Source organism: Macrotis lagotis, chromosome 5, assembly GCF_037893015.1.
Source record: "Macrotis lagotis isolate mMagLag1 chromosome 5, bilby.v1.9.chrom.fasta, whole genome shotgun sequence".
NCBI classification, from domain to species: Eukaryota; Metazoa; Chordata; class Mammalia; order Peramelemorphia; family Peramelidae; genus Macrotis; species Macrotis lagotis.
Window position 1 is genome coordinate 2,284,737 of NC_133662.1, and position 21,399 is coordinate 2,306,135.

A 21,399-nucleotide genomic window follows, 5' to 3' on the forward strand; every position below is an offset into this window, starting at 1 on the left:
TAGGAGTAAGACAGCTCAGCTCAACTGAGACAGAGACCCAATCTCTCAACCCAAGGGAAAATTCCTTGAAGTCTTTTGTGACATAAACTGGAAAACCAGTAGAGCTTATAGAACATATCGATTTCTTTCCAACATCTTTCTCTCCTTTCAGCTAATGCTCTGTCAAGAGAGCCTCAAATCATTTCTGTCCTTTCTCAAAGCAAAATCCCTAAGAAGTTACCTCTCAAGTTCTTGCCAACACCACTCTCCAATTCTTATACAAATGTCCAGGCTTGAACCCTAGATTACATACTGGCCCTTTACAACAACACCATGCTAGGATAAATAGACACATTTGGATATATGAGTCCTCTTCACCCACTCTTGTCTTTCAGCCAAACTGACCTTCTTTTGGTTACTCATATACAACATTCCATTTCTGGGCTCTTGTGTTTGCATAGTCTGACCTCCATTCCTGAAATATACTCCCTATCAACTCCGCCCCTTAGAATCCATTGTTATTGTAGTTGTTTTCAGTCATCTCTATCTCTCCTGACCTCATAGCCCAAACTAAAGGGTCTTCTTTGCAAAGATACTGGAATAGTTTGCCATTTTCTTTTCTGGTAAATTAAGGCAAATAGAGGCTAAATGACTTGTTCAAGGTCACACAGCTACTGAGGCTGGATAAGTGTCAACTCTACTCAAGGTCTTTCCCTGATCTCACCAACTAAAGTTCATCTCCTCCCTCTACTTTGGGTGTGCATATATTTTGTATTTATTTATCTGTGTTCAAGATCATCTCCCCAACTCCTATCTTTTACCCCCTTGAACAACTCTTTAAGATCAGGGCCTCATTGTTTTTGTGTACCCAGTGCTGGGTACCTAGGTAGGGTTTATTAAATATTTGTTGATGGATGATTGATTGACAATGACTCAGGGGTGGGTACAATTCCTTTGGGGCTTAGTGGTTACACCTATTTATTCATCAGTTACCCTGGTTCTACCTATATCTCCTCCCTCCTCTTTTCCCTTTGGGAGGTGGCCTAACTACCTCATTGAATTTATTAAGGTCACATAATACTTGCTGCCAAATCTAAAGAATAATTTTCCATCTTTACCCCCCCCAAATCCTTTTTCATTTCTTCCTTTACAAAGGACCATAACATAATCCTTCAAAAGATCTCAGATTTAGAGCTGGACAGACCTTAGAGGTCAGAGTTCAGCCCTCTCCTCCCCTGACTGCCCCGCTTCCCCACATGCACACACACACACACACACACACACACACACTTTATTTTACAGATGAGGCAACTGAACCCCAGGAAGTTGCCCAAGGTCACCTCAGCAGGGTGACTCAGGTCTGGTGGTGTCAAGTTCAGCACTCCTCGTTTAGCACTCATTACAGACAATGTCTCCTCAGTATTCCTCTATGGAAAAATACCTGTTGCCCATGGAATTAGCTATACCCCTCAAGGGAGATTCTAAAGCAAATTTCAAAAATAACATATACCCTGTGATGTTTACAAGTCTAAACTTTAAATTTGAAAAAATATTTTTACATATATTACATCAGCTGAATCTCACAACTCTGTGAATGATGAGGAAACTGAGGCTCAGTAAGATTAGATGACATGCACATGGTTACATAGCTAATAAGACAAATCCTGTTTTCTTTTTTGTGAGGTGAATGGGTTAAGTGACTTGCTCAGAGTCACAAAGCTAGTGAGTGTCAAGAGTCTGAAGACAGATTTTTAACTCAAGTCTTCCTGACTCCAGGCTGGTGCTTTTCTCATTGTTTTCTATTATAAATTGGAATACATAGTCCCTTTAAAAGGTGGCATAGTGGATAAAGCACTGGCCTTGGAGTCAGAAGTACCTGGCTTCAAATCCGGTCTCAGACACTTAATAATTACCTAGCAGTGTGACCTTGGGCAAGCCACTTAACCCCATTTGCCTTGTAAAGACCTAAAAAAAAAAAAAGATTTCTCTTCCTCCTCAAAACATACTAAATTTAAGACTATTTTTTGTTATACTATTCACATTTTCTTCCTATCTTCTGTCTCACTGGACTTGAATACCATGCCTCCGGTTTAGTTTCACCTTGGAACTTCCCTCAACACCTGGGGCCTCCTCACCTTGGAATATCCCTTTTTTTTTCCTGTAACCTTCTCACCTAGGAATAACCTCCTGTCATACAAGCTCCCATTTCCTATCAAGTCTTTCCTGGTTTCTCCATTTTAGGGAGAGTTCAAGTCAACCACCCTTTATTCCCTTCCCAGTTGAGCTTGGCTCTTGCCCCTAAGGGTCCCTTTTTCCCCCATCCCCTACATCCCTTTTTCCCCCACCCCCGACACCTCAGGGCTTTGGTCCCAAAGTCTTCCTGACTTCAAATATTGATTCTGTGACCCTGAGCATCTCTCAACCTCTGTCTCAATTTCTTTTGCTATCCCAGCTTCTCAGCTCCCTTTTGTGTGTTGTGTACTCAATGTAAGCTTCTTGAAGGCAGGATCAGTCTTCCTTTTTGTTTGGATGTGTTTAGCACAGGGCCTGGCAAATAGTAATATTTAATTACTTTGCCCTGACAAGCCTATTATAAGTTTACAAGAAAATGATCTATTTTTATTTGTACCTTCTCAATTCTGGGGTCTTTATTGGGCTACTCCTTATGGTTTTCCAACATTCATTCATTCAATAAATATTTTTTAAGCACTTCCTCAATGAAGAGTATTGTTCCAGTTCTCAATAAATGATCAGGCCCTACCTTACTGCTGACTACAATCCTGCAAGGAAACATGACACATTTACAATTACATGATAAGTTAGCAAAGTGCTGACTAGGGAATGGGGGTGGAAACAGGGTGGTGGTGGAAAGAATGGGGGAATACAATATAATACAAGGTATCCTAAAATACTTCTTAAAGCTACACAGAGAATACTGCATATATTCACATGCTGATTCAAGTTATAAAGCATTTATTCATGGTTCACATATACTTCAATATATATCATTCATTTCAACTCAAAAGATTGTAGACAGTCAATCAACAAGCATTTATTAAGTACCCAATATGTTTGAACCACTGCACTAAATGATAGGGACACAGTATAGAAGTGAGATAGTCCCTACCCTCAATAAGTTTACATTCTACGGAGGGAGTGGAGTGTATGTGAGAGTGGCAATCATAGATTTGAATTTAAGGTACTCATGGGAAGCCGCAAGGGGAATAGATTCTCATATTCTTTTCAGCAACATTGTTAATATTTGATTATTGTTCCCTGAGCAAAAGTTGAAAAACTACTGCTTCTTCATTTTTGTGCAGGGATAGGAATAGGGGCAAACTGAATTTGCATATAGAGGCAGATCAAGATAACTTGATGTCCAAGCTAACTAGGTCCTAGTGTCCTGGGAAAGGGCTGGATGGGATGAAGCATGGTCTGGGGGCAGCTTGATATATCTAAAGTAGCTCCTCCCAGAGTCAGTCCCCACATGTATTGAATTAAATACTCTGGGGAAAGGGAGGATCTGTAGAGGTCCAGGTAGTGATGGAGAGTGGAGGGCAATGGTACAGAAAATGGCAAGATTCCTAGACTGTCTAGGCCTTGGTGTTCTAGTTGGATGACTAACACAAAGGCATGATATCTATCAATCAATAAATAAAAATTTATTTAGTACTTAACACTGCCAGGCACTGTGAAAAGCACTAGGTATACAAAAAGAGGTAAAAGACAATCCCTGCCCATAAGGAATTTACAATCTAAAGAAGGAGACAACATGCTAACAAATATAAACAGGATATATAGGAAATTACTAAATTATATACAGGATAAATAGGAAATTAGTAAAAGAGGGAAAGCATTGGGCTTAAGAGGGGTTGGTTAAGACCTAGTATAGAAGGTAGGATTTCAGTATCGACTTGTTCATTTTTGAAGAGAACCAGTGACATCACAGGGTAATGTCTTCACTTGAAGAGTCATTGAAATCCAGTTGGGACTTAAAAGCAGTCAGGGAGATCAGTAGTTGGAGTAGAGTGGGGGAGAGACATCTGCTAAAACCATTTTTCTCTCTAGCAATGGAATTGAAGAATTTTGGATTTGGGATCCCTGTGGCCTGGTGTCTTTGGTCTCAATTGACTAGTTGCTAGCCTGGCCTTCTAACTGCTTTGGGACTCTGAACTCCACTTTTGTTGTGCTGCCTTTCTCTCACAGTACATTGACCAGACAGGCTTGTCCCCATTTTTACAGATGAATAAACAGAGGTTAGAAAAGGAAAGTGATTATTCCCCTCCCCCTCCCCCTCCCTCCCCACCCGCTAGTGAACAAGCAGCAGATTTGGGATTGGACCCATTACTCCTGAGTCTATGTCTAGTGTTCTCTCTCTATTACAGTCTCATGAAAGAATTCACATAGAAAAATAATACTAATAGCTAACATTTATAGACTGCTTACCATGGGACAGGCACTGTGCTTCACAATTGTCATCTCATTATCATCCCCATTTTACCTTTGAGGAAACTGAGGCAGACAGGGACCAAGTGAATTGCCCAGGGTCAAACAGCTATTAAGTCTGACGCTGGATTTCAACTCAGGGTTTCCAGACTCTAGGCTTAGCTGCATAGCAAACAAGTGCAAAACAATAAAAATTACACAAATGATCCTGTGAATTAGATGGTACAAATATCATCTTTATTTTACAGATGAGGATTTTTTTCCCCCTACTTTAGCAACTCTAGGGGTTTGAATTTCTGTAAAATTCTTATTGTATATATTTACTGAGATTAATTCTGGGGTACAGGGGGTAGTATGGGGATTTCTGCCTCAAACTAACACTGTCTCTTTGACTCTGGCAAATCATAACCCTTCAATGCTCTATTAAAATTGGAAATTGCAGAACTGTAGCTCTTTTTAATAGGAGAAGGAATTTTCTCAAGGGGAAACTTGTTAAACAAATGAAATTACAAGTCTCATGACACCCTCCCCCCCCCAAAGTATTTAACCTTCTTTAAAACCTCATTTTTATCCTCTTTCAAGTGTAAAGAAGAAAACCTGCTTCCTTGAATTGTTTTGAGGGTCAAATCAGATAATGGACCTGAGAGCAGCATTGCACAAATGGGAGGTGCTATTATCACTGTCAACTCAGCTATTTTCCTAGTCTCCACAGTCAAGTCTATCAAACATCTCAGCCATCCCGGCCTCGGGCAAAATGGTGAAATAGGTGAAGTTTGTCTTGCTCTTCCTACTCTAATCCCACCTTACCTTAAAGGAAAATTGATATTAAAGGCTGCATGGTTGAAACCTTAATTAGTTAACCGAAAACGTTTGGGTCAGCACCCTCCTTCAAGTCCCATACCCCAAAAGTTACCAAATCGCACAGGTGTGGTCAGTATTTTGCCACAAGTTGTGGCAGGATTCTTTTGTTTTGTTGTTTGCAGTTCTGCCTTAGGTTACCCTAATCTTACGGACACCAGGTCACGGCTGCTATTCTGACCCGGTGGCAGGAGGGTGCTGCATCGGGATCTGAGGCTCCCTTGCCCTTTGCCCAGGAAACTAAACAGCCGCCTGGACGCGGGATGCTTTGCGTTTTCAAAGTGCACGGTGGCCGGTGCCCCATTCTACCCTCATGGCCGCCCTTCCAGGCAGGCGGGGCGGACGTTCTTCCAGGGTACGGAGGCGGAAAGTGAGGCTCCACCGCCTCGGGTAGGAGGGGCGCCTCGGGCCTGGCTCGGCATGGGCGGCCTTCGACTCTTTTCGCCCCCGTCCGCACGCTCGGGCACTGAACAGTCTCCCAGCCCCGCAGGCTCCGCCGTTCCCGCTCCACTTCTCCCCTCCCCCCGCGCAGGGAGCAGGTGGTAGGGCCCACGCCCAGCGCGCAGGCGCGAGGCGCGGAGGCGGGGCGTCCGCCGCATCGATTTCGGGCTCCGGCGGGAGCTGGAGTCGCCGCTGGTCGCCGCTGCAGTGCGCAGGCGCTCGGCGGTTACCGGTCTCGCCATGGAGCGGAAAGGTGAGCTGCGGGGCGGCCTCCGGCGGCCGGGGCCACGCGGAGAGCGGGCGGGGGGAGCGGGGCGGGCAACGGCCGCCTCGGTGGCCCAGGGCGGGGCGGCCCCCCGGAGGCCTTGCCTCGGGGCGCGCACCCCCGGCCCCGGCCGCCCCTGCCGTTCCTCAGTCTACCCCTCCGCCCCGCGGGGCCGATTCCCCACCCCCACCCCGGCCTCCCGCGGAGCCCGGCCCCGGGGCTCCCTGGCCCCGCCGCCCCGCATCTCCCAGCCTCAGCCCCCTCGTCCCCCAACACCCCGGCACCCCGCTCCTGCCCGGGCGGGGGGCCGGACCCCCCCCCGGCCGGTGCCCGTGCTGCGCCCGCACCTGGCCCCTTCCCCACCCGCGGCCGCGCTCCACGTCACCTGCGTCCCCGCCCTTCCACGGCGCTCGGCTTTCACGCACTCTCTCTCCCGCAGTGCTCGCGCTCCAGGCCCGAAAGAAGCGGACCAAGGCCAAGAAGGACAAAGCCCAGAGGAAGTGAGTCCCGTAAACACGCTGCCCCTCCCCGCCCCGCGCCCCGCGCCCCTGGGAGCCGCGGCACATGGCCCGGCCGCCCGCAGCCCACTCGGCCAGTCGGAGGAAGGGGATGGTGGGACGCGGGCCAGGGCAGGCTGGCCGGCCGGCTCGTGTTGTGGGCAGTTGGGGAGGAGGCATCCCTTCCCTAACGTGACCTCCCACCAGGAATGGGCAGACCTGTAGTCCTTCATTTGTTAGTCCGAAATCTCGGCTGACCCCCGTGGTGCGGCTTCCTAGGACTTCTTTCCCAGCCAACAAGTCTCCTCCATCATTTTGCGCAGTGCCTTAGTAGAGTAGGCGGCCCAAAAAAGGTATTTTTAGGTTGGATTCCTCATCTTGGAAGCGGAAAGATCAGATTCATCTCTCCACAGGGTTTGCAAAACTTGTTTAGGATAGGAAATTGACCTTTTTTGAGCAAACTTCGGTGTTTAAAAGATTCTTGAGGGCAGGAACCATCCAAAGATGGTTTAGTTGGACTCTACCCTCCATCACCCTTTTTGTGGCCTGTCTTATACATATTTATGTATATATGTGGATATAGACAAATAGATAAATCAATTATGGAAGAGAGTTATTAAATGAGAAATTTGTTATATTAAATTCAGATTATATCTCCTTCCTGAATTGGAATGGATAATCCTGGTTTAAATTTGTCATGCAAAACATGGGAAACATACAGCACTGCTGATTCTAGAATCATAGAACTGCTTTCTGATGTAGTGTCAGCAGAAGAGGTTTGTTCTTAATGAACTGTCTTGAACTGCAATGTGGAGTTCCAAAAAAAAATCACATTTTAAATTATTTATATTCAGAGAATTACCTCTTTATTATCATGTAGATGAATTCTTTAATTTTAATTTTGGTCCCTGTTATTTTCTACATTTTTTGTTTCTTTTTGTTTGCTTGTTTCTCTGCATCACTGGTTTTTGGGATTTGAGGCTTTTTGTTTTTATAGACTATATTTTTTTAGGTAATGTGTTGAGAATCCATTATAGAACTTGACAAATTGCCTTCTTTAATAACAAGACCATAAAGATGCCTTCAGAATCCCCTTCTTCGGTTTTTTTTTTAAACAAATAGCAGTTTCTATTTTTTTAATTTGATCTACCTGGATCAGAATGAAAGTAATCTTAATCACTTTGTTTTTGCATTGCTTTCAATATCCTTTGTGAAATAGTTTAATTTGTTAACACATTGTGTATATATATTTGAACCTGATCTATATATGAATTATCAAAATCAATTTTTTATACCAAATTGAACAGAATAGGGTTGATCTGCCTAGCTACTGCAGTATGAGTAGGCAAGTCATTTAACCCTTTCATATTTCAGTTCTCCCAAATCTAAGAGGAGATGATAATAGCCATCCTAGATAACTTCTGAGTTAAGAGGGAAAGAGAATTAATCAGCAAGCATTTATTAAATATTAATATTTGCAAGCACCCTGTTCTGGAGATAGAAAGGAAAAATAAAACCAGCCTCTGCCATCCAACAGCTTATATTCCAGAAAATTAGAAGACGTATAGTTATCAGGTTCTGGTATTAATATTCCCATTCTACCCAGAGTGTATGTGTATGGTAGTGCTTCAATATTTGAATTCACCTTATTTTTCACTTCTTAAATACATTCAAGCACACATAATTCTGTACAGGTCATTTTTGGACTTGAACTTCTGTCCATTAGTTTGTGATCCTGAGCTACAGACTAATTGTAATATTGGCCTGAAAGAAATGTGATTTATTATATATTCCACATCCTGGTAACATATTGTTTTGGAAATATCTTATTTTATATAGTTATTTCATTGTTCTTTATTGGTAGAAGCAAACTCTAGGATTAATTCTACATAGATAGCAATTGTTTGCCTTTGATACAAGACTTGTAAATACCTTTAACTCGGGAGACCCTGGCTTAAGACTAGTGCCCTACATGTAAGAGGATACAATAGGCAGTTAAATTGAATATTTGGAGGAAACAGTAGTATAGTTAATCCAGGAATCATGGTACTTCAGTTTATAAAAAGGTGTGTATAAGTGCAGTCACTTACTTTTTTTATTTAATTTGTTTTAAAATTTTTCATTTATGATTTCTCTTTATTGGCTAAATACTCTTATCAGTTAAGCTTTATATTTTATTTTTTCAGTTTTTCTAAGTGGTAATATTATGTTTGGTCTGCTTTCCTGGCCTTCTCCAGCTCCATGCTACATGTATTCTAGGATGTGATAGGATACTGGATAATAGTGGAAATCTAATAATTCAAAACCGTACCTCTTTGGCCTGATCATTTTCTCTCCCTTTTAAAAAAAAACATTTGAAGGAATCTTTTGAGATTAATTTTGTAAAATTAAGAACTCTTGATACAATATTATGTGTCAACATGATGCTATGTAAAGGACACTAGATTTGTTATCAGAAAACCCTGATCCTAATTCCAGCTAGGCCACACTACTTTTGTGACCTTGAACAAACTACTTCACTTCTTGGGCCCTTGATTTTCTTTTCTATAAAATGAGAGTAAATGATTCACCCTAACTTATAAAATATTTTTAAATTTGGATATTAAAAATAATAATTTGACTTTAAAATACATATCTTGTTTGAAAATGAATACAACTAAATAAGAAACCTTCAAACTAAATTTTTTACTTGGTCTGAAAAAAAATAAACTATACTCCTAAATTGAGATTTTTTTTTCCTTTCAAAAAGGAAAAGAGTATATATTTTGAAGTAAAATGGAGTAATAAAACTAGTAGTCAGGTTTTGTAGAAACTATTTGGAGACAGGGTGTAGTCTATAATTGAACCCATGTGGGTATTGGAACCACATTGTTAGTTGGATAATGTAGTGCACAGAGGGCTAGACTTGGAGTCTAGAAAGATGGCCTGAGTTTGAAATATTCTTCAGACAGTTTTAACCACTTGACACTTCAGTTTCCTCATTTGTCAAATGGGGAGTATATCTTTAAACCCAAAGGTTGTTGAGAGGACTAAGACACTGTATGTGATTATATAGAGTTTTGTAACCTTAAAGCTTGATATAAATTTAACTATTATCACTACTACAGTTGCTACTAGCACTATCATTACCTTATGTAGAAGTTGCTGGTGAGCATCCTCAGCCTTATTCCTCCATGTTAGGAATGCCTTGGGTTGGATCCTTACTAGAGAATGATCCTATCACAACAGTCACTACCTTTAAGGTGATTATATTCTACTAAGGGGAGACAACATGTTTGCAGGATGGATACAGGATCTATTTTTTAAATATGTGGTAATATGGGAGGCAGTAATAAATGAAAGTCTTTTTGAAGGAAACTTCTTTTTTTTTTATCTTCCCTCTCCCCACCCCACCCCCCACAGAAGGCAGTCTGATAGTTGTTACATTGTTTCCATGCTATACATTGATCAAAATTGAATGTGTTGAGAGAGAAATCATATCCTTGAGGAGAAAATAAAATATAAGAGATAGAAAACTTACATAATAAGACCTTTTTAAAAAAAAAAATAAAGGTTATAGTCTCTGGTCTTTGTTTAAACTCCACAGTTTCCTCTTTGGGTACAGATGGCATTTTCCATCACAGATACCTCAAAATTGTTCCTGATGGTGGCACTGATGAAATGAGCGAGTCCATCAACTCCATGTTGCTGTTAGGGTATACAACATTCTTCTGGTTCTGCTCATCTTGCTCAGCATCAGTTCATGCAAATTGAAGGAGACCTCTTAAGTTGAGCCTGAAGTGGAGTTAGGGATTCCATGAGGGAAAGTATCCCAGGCATGCAGGTTGGCCTATTCAAAGACACGGGGTCAGAGATAGAATGTTATATGCCGAGTAGAAGCTAGCAGGCCATTTTGACTAGAGTAAAGTGTGTTTTGGAGAGCGTGGCTAGGAGAGTAATGTGTTACAAAGTAGACTTTAGCTAGATTGTGATGGACTTGGTAGGGCAGACAGAAACCTTGGAAATTCATCTTATGGCATTTAAGAGGCACTTAAACTTCGGTAACTGAGACATGATCAGACTCCCAGATCTATATTTCCAACTCCAGTCTCCCTAATTTCATGTCTGCATCACCAATTGCCTTTTAGATATTTCCAGAGCCATCTAAATTTGGTATGTTCATACCTGAACTCATTATCTTTTCCCTTAAATCTTCTCTTCTTCCTGATTTAGTTCTTTCTTCACAGGTACCATTATCCTAACATTATCTTAGGATCATAACCTTAGCATTATTCTAGACTCCTCTAATCTCCCTCATTCTTTTTTTTTTCTTTTGGTTTTTGCAATACACTGGGGTTCAGTGACTTGCAAGTGTCTGAGGTCGGATTTGAACTCAGGTCCTCCTGACTCCAGGGCCAGTGCTCTATCCACTATGCCACCTAGCTACCCCCTCCCTCATTCTTTTTATCCAGTAAGTTGCCATGTCTTGCTGTTTCTACTTTCACCACATCTCTTGTTCCCAACTCTTCACTCTACTTGTATGTAGTACTGTGATCTCATTTCAGATTTTCATCACTTCTGATTTAGATTATTGCAACAGCTTCTTAAAATGCTTTCTTCTCCAATCATCCTACAGATTGCTACCAAAATGAATTTTGTTAAGTACTGATCTGATCATGACTTTTCTGCTCTGGTAGCTTATTCTTGCCTCTAGAAATAAATATAAGCTCCTATTTAGTGTTCAATCCCTTCATTATTTCCTGCCTCACTGGACACCACTCCTCCCTCCAGGATTTTGTTATTCAACCAAACTGGCATTCTCTTTTTTCTTCACACATCATGCCCCATCTCTTGGCTCTGTGTCCTTGAACTTCCTGTTCACATGTCTGGAACCTAATCCCTCTACTCTCCACACAGTCTCTCTCTTCCTTTAAGATTTGGCTTAAGCACCAATTTCTGCAGGAAGTTTTTACTGATTGCTTTTCCTTCTGAATTGCTATTACCTTTTCCCCCAAATTACCTTGTATTTTGCTGCATTATATATATATTCGTTTTATATTTATTCTGTGTATATACACACATGTATATGATTAAAATATAAATATCTAGTGATTGAGGGGGGTTTCATTCTTGTCTTTTTATCTCTTGCACCTATCACAGTACCTGACAATAAGAGACAAGAAATGCTTGTGGATTGATTTACTTATGCTTTAAAACTGTCAGCTATGTAGAAATGAAGACTGGAAAACTATTAGGAGACTATTGGAATAGTCCAGGTGAATTGATGAGATTTTTTTGAGGGTCTTGAGCAGCTTGGTTTGAGTGTGCATAAAGAGGAGACAGATTTGAGCCGTGTTGAAGAGGTATAATTGATTGAAATCAAGGTTAATGCTAAACTTGCAAACCTGAGTGACTAATAGACTGATGGTGCTTTTGAAAGGACTAATTTAGTTTTCTGTTTGAGTTGTCTTTGAGACATCCAGGTGGAGATGTCAGGCAGTCAGTTAAAGATGTTCTGGAGTTCAGAAAGTGGAGAGCTAAGTTTTTGATGTGGGAGTCATCTGCTTAGTAGCTGAATGATAGTTGAATCCATGGGAGGTGATGAGATTGTCAAGAGAGAATAGATTGAGCCCTGGGGTGTACCTGAACTCATCAGGTAGATCATGGATGATGTTGTTGTCTGTTTTTTGTTTTTGAAGAGGCTTATGACATATGAGGTGTGATACCATGGTGTGCAGGTGAATTGGATTTGAGTGAGGCGGTGCAAAGTCACCAAACTCACTTTCTCCTGAGTCTTCTGGGTCCGGTGACCAGATATGGAGATGGCTCTAAATGCAGTGGGAGATCTTGACTTTTTAAAGGGCACAGTTTAACTGAGGCAATGCCCATTAAGGGATTAAGGCAGGTTAAAAAGAAATGAAATCAAGAATAGGCTCTTTTGCAGAGTCAAAAAAAAAATCAGTTCTAGAGGTGAAGACTCCTAGGGTTTCTGGTTAATCTAGAAACAATTGCTATTTACATTCACTCTGAGCCCAAACTATGACCAGGTGGGGCTTGCCTGGCACTTATTGTTGCCCACTATAAATGAGCCAGAGTGATTTGGGGACAGTTAAATCCCAAGCTATCAGTGAACAAAATTTACATTCCTTGGGACAGAGCAGTAGAGGTGAGAAGGGAGGAAGAGGGATGTGTTGCCCAGTTGGCCTGTTGCATAATGCCTACTATTCACTTAGATTTTTGTTTGTATTTCATTTTTGAGGAGGACCACGACATGTAAGTGAACTAGATTTAAGTGGAGAGGACTATGCAATGTCACCAAGCCTCACTTTCTCCTCTGGAACTGAGTCCAGCGGCCAGATTGATCATCAGTGGCCTAGAAGTATGGGGCCTGAGAAATGGTCATTGGAAGTGACAATTAGGGAATCATTGATAACTTGGAGGGAATATTTTCTGTTGAATGATGAGATTGGAAGCCAAATTTCAACTGTTTTGTGTAGTGATGGTGACCCTGTGTCCCTGAAGGTGTGTCAGTGTGTACTGAGTACAGTTATGGCAGTAATGTATCTGAGAACCAAATTAGCAAAATTTGGAGAGGTTCATCCTTGACTGTTTTTGGCTACTGAATCCAATGAAATATAGAGAGGTTGTGACAGGTAGTGATGAGTGGAAGGGACTCACAGTGAAGACCCATAAATTCATACAGTGTCATTGAACAATGACAAAATTCAAGGTCACGTGCTCTAATTTTCTGTCACCAGTATCCTTTTCCTCAGACAGATTAGGAACATTATAAAGACCTAGAAAAGAGTCAATCTAGGTGCAACAAGCTTGATCTTTATGCTATAATAAATATCATTTAAGGCAAAGCTGTTTATATCTCAAACCCAAATGCTCATATCTCCTTGTTTGCTTTTCTTCCTCTTTGAATATTTGATTATTTGGGTAGCACAGTAAATTCTTTTAACAAAACATCTTGTAATGTAACAGGATTTCATCCTTTCAGATTATTTCCCTACAACTTAATTTCAAAGTATAGTTTTATACAGTGATTAAATTTTAAGTAGATCCTGAAGGTTGCACCAATAACTTAACTTTGCAGTTAAAAAGCTGTAGGAGCAAATGTAAAGTAGATATAAAACTTCATCTCTTAATTCCTATATAGTTGTTCTGTGGTTGGACCCTTTAGGAAGAATGGTAATGAAGATATCTTAGCTGAATTTAAAAACTCTTATTCTTTATAGAAAGCCTCCCAGGTCAAATTGGGAAAAGCTTTAAAATTTTTAATAAAAATTGTACATGATGATTTTATTTTAAATTTTTTAGTATATAAATGTTTTATTTTTTCCAATTACATGCATGGTAGTTTCTACCAACCATTTTTTTAGGTCTTTTTTTTTTTTGCAAGGCAAATGGGGTTAAGTGGTTTGCCCAAGGCCACGGCTAGGTAATTATTAAGTGTCTGAGACCGGATTTGAACCCAGGTACTCCTGACTCCAAGCCCGGTGCTTTATCCACTACACCACCTAGCTGCCCCTCTACCAACCATTTTTTGCAAAGTTTTGAGTTTTACAAATTTTTCTCTTCCTTCCCCTCCTTCCCCCTTCTCCCCTCCCCCAACAGAAGGCAATCTGATAGTCTTTTCATTTGCATCCTTGATAAGCATAGATTGAAATTGAATGTGTTGTGAGAAAAAAACAGATCCAAAAGGAAGAAAGAAAACATTAGATAGCAAAATTACATAACAGATAAGACAGCTTTTAAAAATTGAAGATAATAAGCTTTGGTCCTTGTTTAAACTCCACAGATTCTTCTTTGGATACAGTTGACATTCCCCATCACAAAACCCCTAAAATTGTCCCTGATTATTGCACTGATGGGGTGAGTAAGTCCATCAAGGCTGATTATCACTCCATGTTTTGTTATTGTGTACAATGTTCTTCTGGTTCTGCTCATCTCACCCAGCATCATTTCATGCAAGTCTTTCCAGACTTTTCTGGAATCCCATCTCTGTATTTCATATTTTTAAAATTAATTTTTTAATCAGCAAGAACTCAGTGCAGAGCAGATCCATTTCACATATACCCATAGTTTCATTATAGTTATAGAGTCAGTATAAACTTAATTCTTTTTAAGAATGGAAAATAGATAAGAGAACATGTCCTCGCTGAGAAAGTTTTTCATTCACATAATACTATCATTAGAAGCTTGCTATTTGGAAGAGAAAATTAATTCTAAGGAGATTGAGAGGATGAGATCTGAAGAACTTTAAGAGGGCCAATTTAGTATTTCTCCTTTTACATATTTTTTGAAATGATATTTCTTTAGAAGGAGGAGAAAGTTCTAGCATACTAGGAAATAATAGCAAAGATTTTTATATAGACAAAGGATAACAGAAAATAATTGCTTCCTTATTTTGTTAGCCTCTAAGCATATTGTAATTACTTGTTAGACCGTTTTCGAATTTTGTAGGTAGGAAATATTTTATTCTTCTATTTGCATGGAATGTAGTAACTAGAACTTAATAAATATTGATTGATTGACATTTTCTATGTTAAGACTAGAGGCTTGGGGCGGCTAGGTGGCACAGTGGAGAGAGCACCGGCCCTGGAGTCAGGAGTACTTGAGTTCAAATCCGGCCTCAGACACTTAATAATTACTTAGCTGTGTGGCCTTGAGCAAGCCATTTAACCCCATTTGCCTTGCAAAAAAAAAAAAAAAAAACTAGAGGCTTCCTTATTTATAGTAACGTACATTTAAATTTCTTAAATCCAAAACATATGTCTTAAGAATTTAGTGAATGGGCATGTTTAAGAATTCTTTCATACCACATACCAAGAAAAGATACATAATGTATTTAGCTAACATTATCTTGTCTTGTGTATATTATCTACTCTGTGGATCAGACTTCTTAGTCAAATGTCCTTTTGCTGTCTTGCTGCCTGCTCCCCACACCCCACCCCATCACAGAACACCCATAGGCTTATCCTGTTGTTCAACTTGTGTGGGGAGGTTACTTTTGAATTCTTTTTAGTCTTATATATGAAATCAATTAACTGGAATGGATGGAATATGTATAGAAATAGCTTAATTGCTGTCATATATTGATGTAACTGGTTTATTGGAGTTTATTTGTCTTCTAGGATAAAGTGACTGTTTTAGAACCTGCAGGTCCCAAGTCAAAAACGCTAATCAGTTCAGCGAGCTCTACTAACCTTCTCTAGGTATAAGGCTTTGGGGATGCAAAGTCAAAAAAACAGTTCTGCTCTCGAGGAGCTTATATTTTACTAGGAGAATGTAAAATTTACATGGAAAGCTTGTTGATAATACAAAGTCAGGAGTAATTAAATCAGACAACAAAGTGTGGAGAGGTGATGAGGAGGAAAATAGAATCCTGGGAAGTTAAATGGAAGTGGTCCCTGAACTGAGACTTGAAAAGGAAGATAAGAATTCTGAAAAGTGGATTTTAGAAGCAAATGCATCCCAGGCATATAGTAGAGGATGCTGTATCGTTTTGGAGAACATCTGGTAAGAGACATTTTGAAATGCCTGTACAACTGTAAAATGCTTCCTAAAATAGTGTTTTAATACTGGAGAATATAGAGTAATGTTTAATCTTACTAGACAGGAAGGTTGGAGCCCAGTTATGGAGAGTCAGAAATGCCAGGCATAAGCATTTATATTTGTCAGAGTTGGAAAAATATGAGCAGTGGACAAAAGAGGTCATGCTGATTAAATTGGAGAAGAAAGGAATGAAATAAAAAATGATTGTAATTATGCTTACTTATGTGTCAGCCATTAATACTAAATACTTAGAAATATTACTTCATTTAATCCTCACAACATGAACTACTACCAGAACATTTTAAAACACCTAACAACATACATTTTGGGCAGTTTATAAAGTTGTTGCACTCAACAGTGAAGAAAACTATGATTGCATTGTATATTAGTGACTTGAAGAAATACAATGCTTAGTGCTATCATCTTTTAGACTTTTAATACAATTCTGCTGCACGTAAATTCTAATAATTGTTAACTTGCAGGGTGGAATTCTTCCATTTTTAAGACTTCTTTTGAGTTTACTTTAAAAGAGATCTCTACTATCTTGGCCTTTTTTCCTAATCTATATACTACTCATGAAACAACCTGAGGGCAGCCACAGGTCTTTTCACTTTGCTGTTGGTATCTTGTTTGCTTTTAAATCTTAAAAGTTTACTTAGAAGGCCTTCATTTATTTTTATTTTGGATTAAAACAAAATTGTAAACTTAACCATCAAGTTAAATGAACACTATATAATAAAACAAGAAAAAGATTCTATCATGAAACTGTAGGTCTCTTATGTAAAACTTGCTTTTATTTTAAATATATAATAAATTTAACATGTCATTCTAGTTTCTGGGGCTTTTGTTTCTAGGTCAGTGTAAACAGCCTTCCATTTTACTCAGGACTTCTTTCTTATTGTACTGGAATAAGAGGTTAACAGGAAGTATGCTTTATAATTTCTCCGTTCTTGTATTTATATTATAAGAGTGATATTAAGTAACAACACTAGGTTTTGTGTACAATTACGTATCAATGTTTCCCATCCCCAAAATATACTTCATTTATATTTATATTTGACATATCTTATTGTCTTAGTGAGTTTATAATTCTCCGTCTTCCATTCGCGTATTCTTAATGTTGTCAAATCCCATATGGTAGATGGTAAACAGTAAGGACTGAATTTTTCCATAACTTTCATCTTATATAACACAAATAGTCACTTAATGAATATTTTTGCTTTGTGGTATAGTTTTTCGGTGTTGCTGCAACATAGGGCCCATAGTAAAACCTTTTTTTTTTAAGTTATTTTTTTAGTAAGGTATGTCTAATTGGAAAGGAGAATATGGTCACTTTAAAAGAAGAAATTTCTTTATTGGAGAATTTGCATTTAATCTTATCTAGTAGTTCATTCAACAAAGTTTTTGAGCACCTTCTATAAAAGTGTAAGGAAATGTTACTAGATACTGTGGGGATACAAAAATGAATAAAACGCAGTATTACTTCAGAGTTACAATTCAGTATGAGATGATAAGTACACCAATCATTATGTTTTATTTTATGGTTAAATGCTGTAAGAGATGCAATAACCTTAGGGAATCAAAGAGAGTAGATCACAAATAATTGGAAAGTGGTCATATAGGTTAGGTTTATACTTTAATAGTATGTAGTTGTTGTTTTTGATTAGGGAGGTCATAGTTCAAAGCAGGGCTTTAAGAAGGCCTGATAGTGAAAAGTGGCAGTGGATATAGAAATAATTTGAGGGTAATAGAATGTGGGAGAAGGAATAAGGTGACTAAGATTTGTAATGATCATTTAAATATGGACAATAAGAAAGAAGAGGTAGTACAATATAGAGTAAGAAGATTTATCTCAGTTTTTGTATGTGGTGACTTTGAAGCTTTACATTGAAAGAGTTAAATTTTGGAAGGGAAAAAATATTTCCACCTTATTAGAAAAACCCCATTAGGTAAATCCTGACTTTCTTGATATTTAACTGTCTCTGTCCTTGGAAGAAAAAGTTGTTCTTTGTCCTTCAGTATCAAAGAAGGCCATGTCATCAGGGAGGCAATGCTATGAAATGCAATGATCCCTGATCACAGTTTGACTGAGGCAAAGCATATTCAGTGATTAAGGTTTGGTAAGAGGGAGGAGAGGCAAAGAGACCAAGAATGACCCCTTTCCAAAAAGGGGGGGGGGGTTATTTGGCAGGTAAGACCCTCAGGGTATTTCAGTGATTAATGCTGGTGTAAAAGAATAAAAACTTGGAGCCTCTTTTTGGTTAATGATTGTCCCCCACCTTACATCCAAGGGGGAAAAAACACAGAAGGCAACAGAAGGCAAGACCCTCAAAGTTTCTGCCAAAACTATTTGAATGCAATCTGAACCAATCAGGCCCCAAACAGTGAACAAGTGTTCGTAGCCTGAGATCCATTGTTGGCCAGTCAGGGTGAGCCAGAGAGACTTGTGGCCTGTAAACCCCAGAAATCTTACTAGGCCTTTGGACTGAGCACCTGGAAGAGGAGGAGGAGCAGGAGAAGAAAGGAAGGAGGGGGAAAAAAATTATAAATCCAACAGTTGCTCAGTTTCCATGTATTTAAAGAAGGCAACCTTATTTTCCTGTAATTATAAACATAACTTTTTGCCTACTATTGCTAGTCATTATGCTAAGCACTGGGGATAAAAAGAAAGACAAAAGTCAGTTCCTGCCTTCAGAGTTTTCACAAAATATGCAAACATCTATGTACAAAGAAGCAATATACAGGATAAATCTGAGCTATTCAACAGAAGGTAGGTACTAGAATTAAGAGGGATTGGGGGGAAACTTAGTAGAAAATGAGATTTTAAGTGGGATATGAAAAAAAGCCAGGGGATCAAGGTGGAGGTGGGGAAGGAGTGCTTTCCATGCGCGCGCGCGCGCGCGTGTGTGTGTGTGTGTGTGTGTGTGTGTGTGTGTGTGTGTGTATGAATGGCTTTGAAGACCAAAATGAAAATTTTATATTTGATCTTGGAGGTGATGAGGGCCACTGGAGTTTGTTTAGTAGGAGAGTGAAGTGGTTGAACCTGCATTTTAGCAGAAAACATACAATGAAACTCATTTCTCTGATTGTAAAGAAAATAGAACTTTTATCAATTGCTAACTGTATGCCCATTGATTAAGAATTAATGAAAATGGTATATGTATGTCATGGAACACTGTTGTTCTATTAGAAAGCAGTAGGGATGGGAATTCAGGGAAGCCTGGAGGGATTTGCATGACCAAGATGAGCAGAACCATCATACATCCTAAGAGCAACATGGGGATAATGATCAACCCTGATGTGGCCTTGCTCATTCCATCAGTGCAACAATCAGGGACAGTTTTGGGCTATCTGCGATGGAGAATACCATCTGTATCCAGAGAAAGAATTGTGGAGTTTGAACAAAGACTATTACCTTCAATTTAGAGAAAAAATTACCATCTTATATAATTTTGCTATCTCTTATACTTTATTTTTCTTAAGGATATGATTTCTCTCCCATCACATTCAACTTAGATCAATGTATACCATGGAAACAATGTATAGACTGGCAAATTACCTTCTGTGGGGGGAGGGAAGCAAGATTAGGGGGGAAATTGTAAAATTCAAAATAAATCAAATCTTTGGGAAGAATTAATAAAAAAGGTACCAATTTCTAGGCACTTTTTGTATGGTATTGATTTACTTTATGATCTGAATTCTGCAACATCTATTTGATTTTAATCTTATGTTAGCAGCCAGTGTTAGTGCTTAGGTTCTAAAATAGTATTTTTTTATTTTTTTTTTAACCTATTGTGTTTTGAAAGTTTATTTTTCTCCTTCAGTTAATCCTACCTGTGGGAATCCTGCCTAAAGGACCATGAGATCAGAATCAGTGTCTTATTTGGTAGCCAGTGCATCCTGATTGTAAGATACTAAAGAATAGTTTCTTTAGGATTGGCAGATAAATTTGAACATCAACAATGATTGTAAATTTTACAGATAAAACAGTGAGAGTAAGAAAGGTTTCATTAGGCTGTTCCTATATTATAAAGCTTGTAAAACTCTTAATTAGCACACATCACTATGAACTGTCTTTATTAGTGAAACATCTTCTGACTTGAAGTATTGAGGAAAATAATTAAACATCTCATTAACAGTAGCTTTGAAAAAAAGAACATTTCCTAAATTTGAGTCAGTTTTATCTTTAAATTAATTCATAATATGTCTATTTTGCATATTCTCTTTTGGAAAGAACATCTAAAGAAGTATGTCTTGCACATTATCTCATTTTTATGAACCTTTTTTCTCCTACTTCTAAGCATTAGTCCTAGCTACCATCAGAAAACATCGGTCAACTGAAAACAGAATACTTTTCTCATCAGATCAGACAATTTAAATAAAAGGAATTATAAACAGCATCTGACTATCTGTGAAGGTGATACAAAAAGTGAATTAGCATTCCTTTCTTGATGCTCATTCAGCAGTCTCCTTGTTTCCTTTTTTGATCTGCTTTTGAGCTATTGGCATTGAGATTGATTAGTGCTGAATTAAGAAGAATTAACAGAGGGGAAAAGTACCTTATATTGTTGGGAGATACCAGGAGTTTCCTGGGGATGCAGCAAGCCTTAGACCAAAGTCACCAATTTTAAAACTTGGAAGGATGGTCAAGACATTCCTTTTCACATATGTTGGCATACATGGAACTGGTAATTTCGTAAAAATGGACTTTGTCCTAATTACCTGTTTAAAATCTATTTTTGTTCTAAGTCTGAGATTGTTGTAGAACTGTACCTAGATGCTCTTAGAACATTGTGCTGCACACAAAAAGTTTGATAATTTTCTTCCTCACCCCTATTTTAGAGTGAAATAGTACTGGTAGATAATACTCAAGTAAGTGTGTATGTGTGTGCATGCACGTGCTGTGTTATGGACCATTTACAGATAGATACACTCCATTCAGATACTTAGATGGAGCTTGCCTTAAGTTTGAGAAAACTAGTGCCATTTGAAAGGTCAGGACCATTAAATCTGCCAAATTCAGTATTCTCTTATCCCAGTGAGGATTAGTTTCTGTGCTCTAATCTCACCTGCTGATCTCTCATTTCACATCTCACTCTACCTATTATCTTGAACTGAGTGTCCATAGATACCATAAACTCAGTGTGTCCAAAAACTGAATTATTTTTCTTTCTTCTGCCTGAGCCCTAATTTTTTTCCTAATTTCCTCTGTTCCTAAGGTGTTACCTTCTAATATCCAGTCAGTTTCCAAGACCTGTAAATTTTTACCTTGGTTACTTCTTTAGTTATAACCTCTTTCTCTCTTTTGATATGTCCACCACCCTTGTATAGAACTTCATTATCTCATAACTGTACTCTTGCAGTAGTTTACTG

At 39.0% G+C, this 21,399-nt stretch overlaps 1 protein-coding gene across 1 annotated transcript in view; it reads left to right on the top strand.

Moving 5' to 3' along the window:
• The first annotated feature begins 5,836 nt into the window (after positions 1-5,836).
• Positions 5,837-21,399, top strand: part of SRPK1 (SRSF protein kinase 1) — a 99,934-nt gene continuing 84,371 nt past the window's right edge. Inside the window, exons 1-2 of the mRNA XM_074236445.1 lie at positions 5,837-5,977; positions 6,429-6,489. Coding sequence (XP_074092546.1) covers positions 5,965-5,977; positions 6,429-6,489 — 74 coding nt within the window. The 5' untranslated portion in view covers positions 5,837-5,964. The remainder of the gene's footprint in view (positions 5,978-6,428; positions 6,490-21,399) is intronic.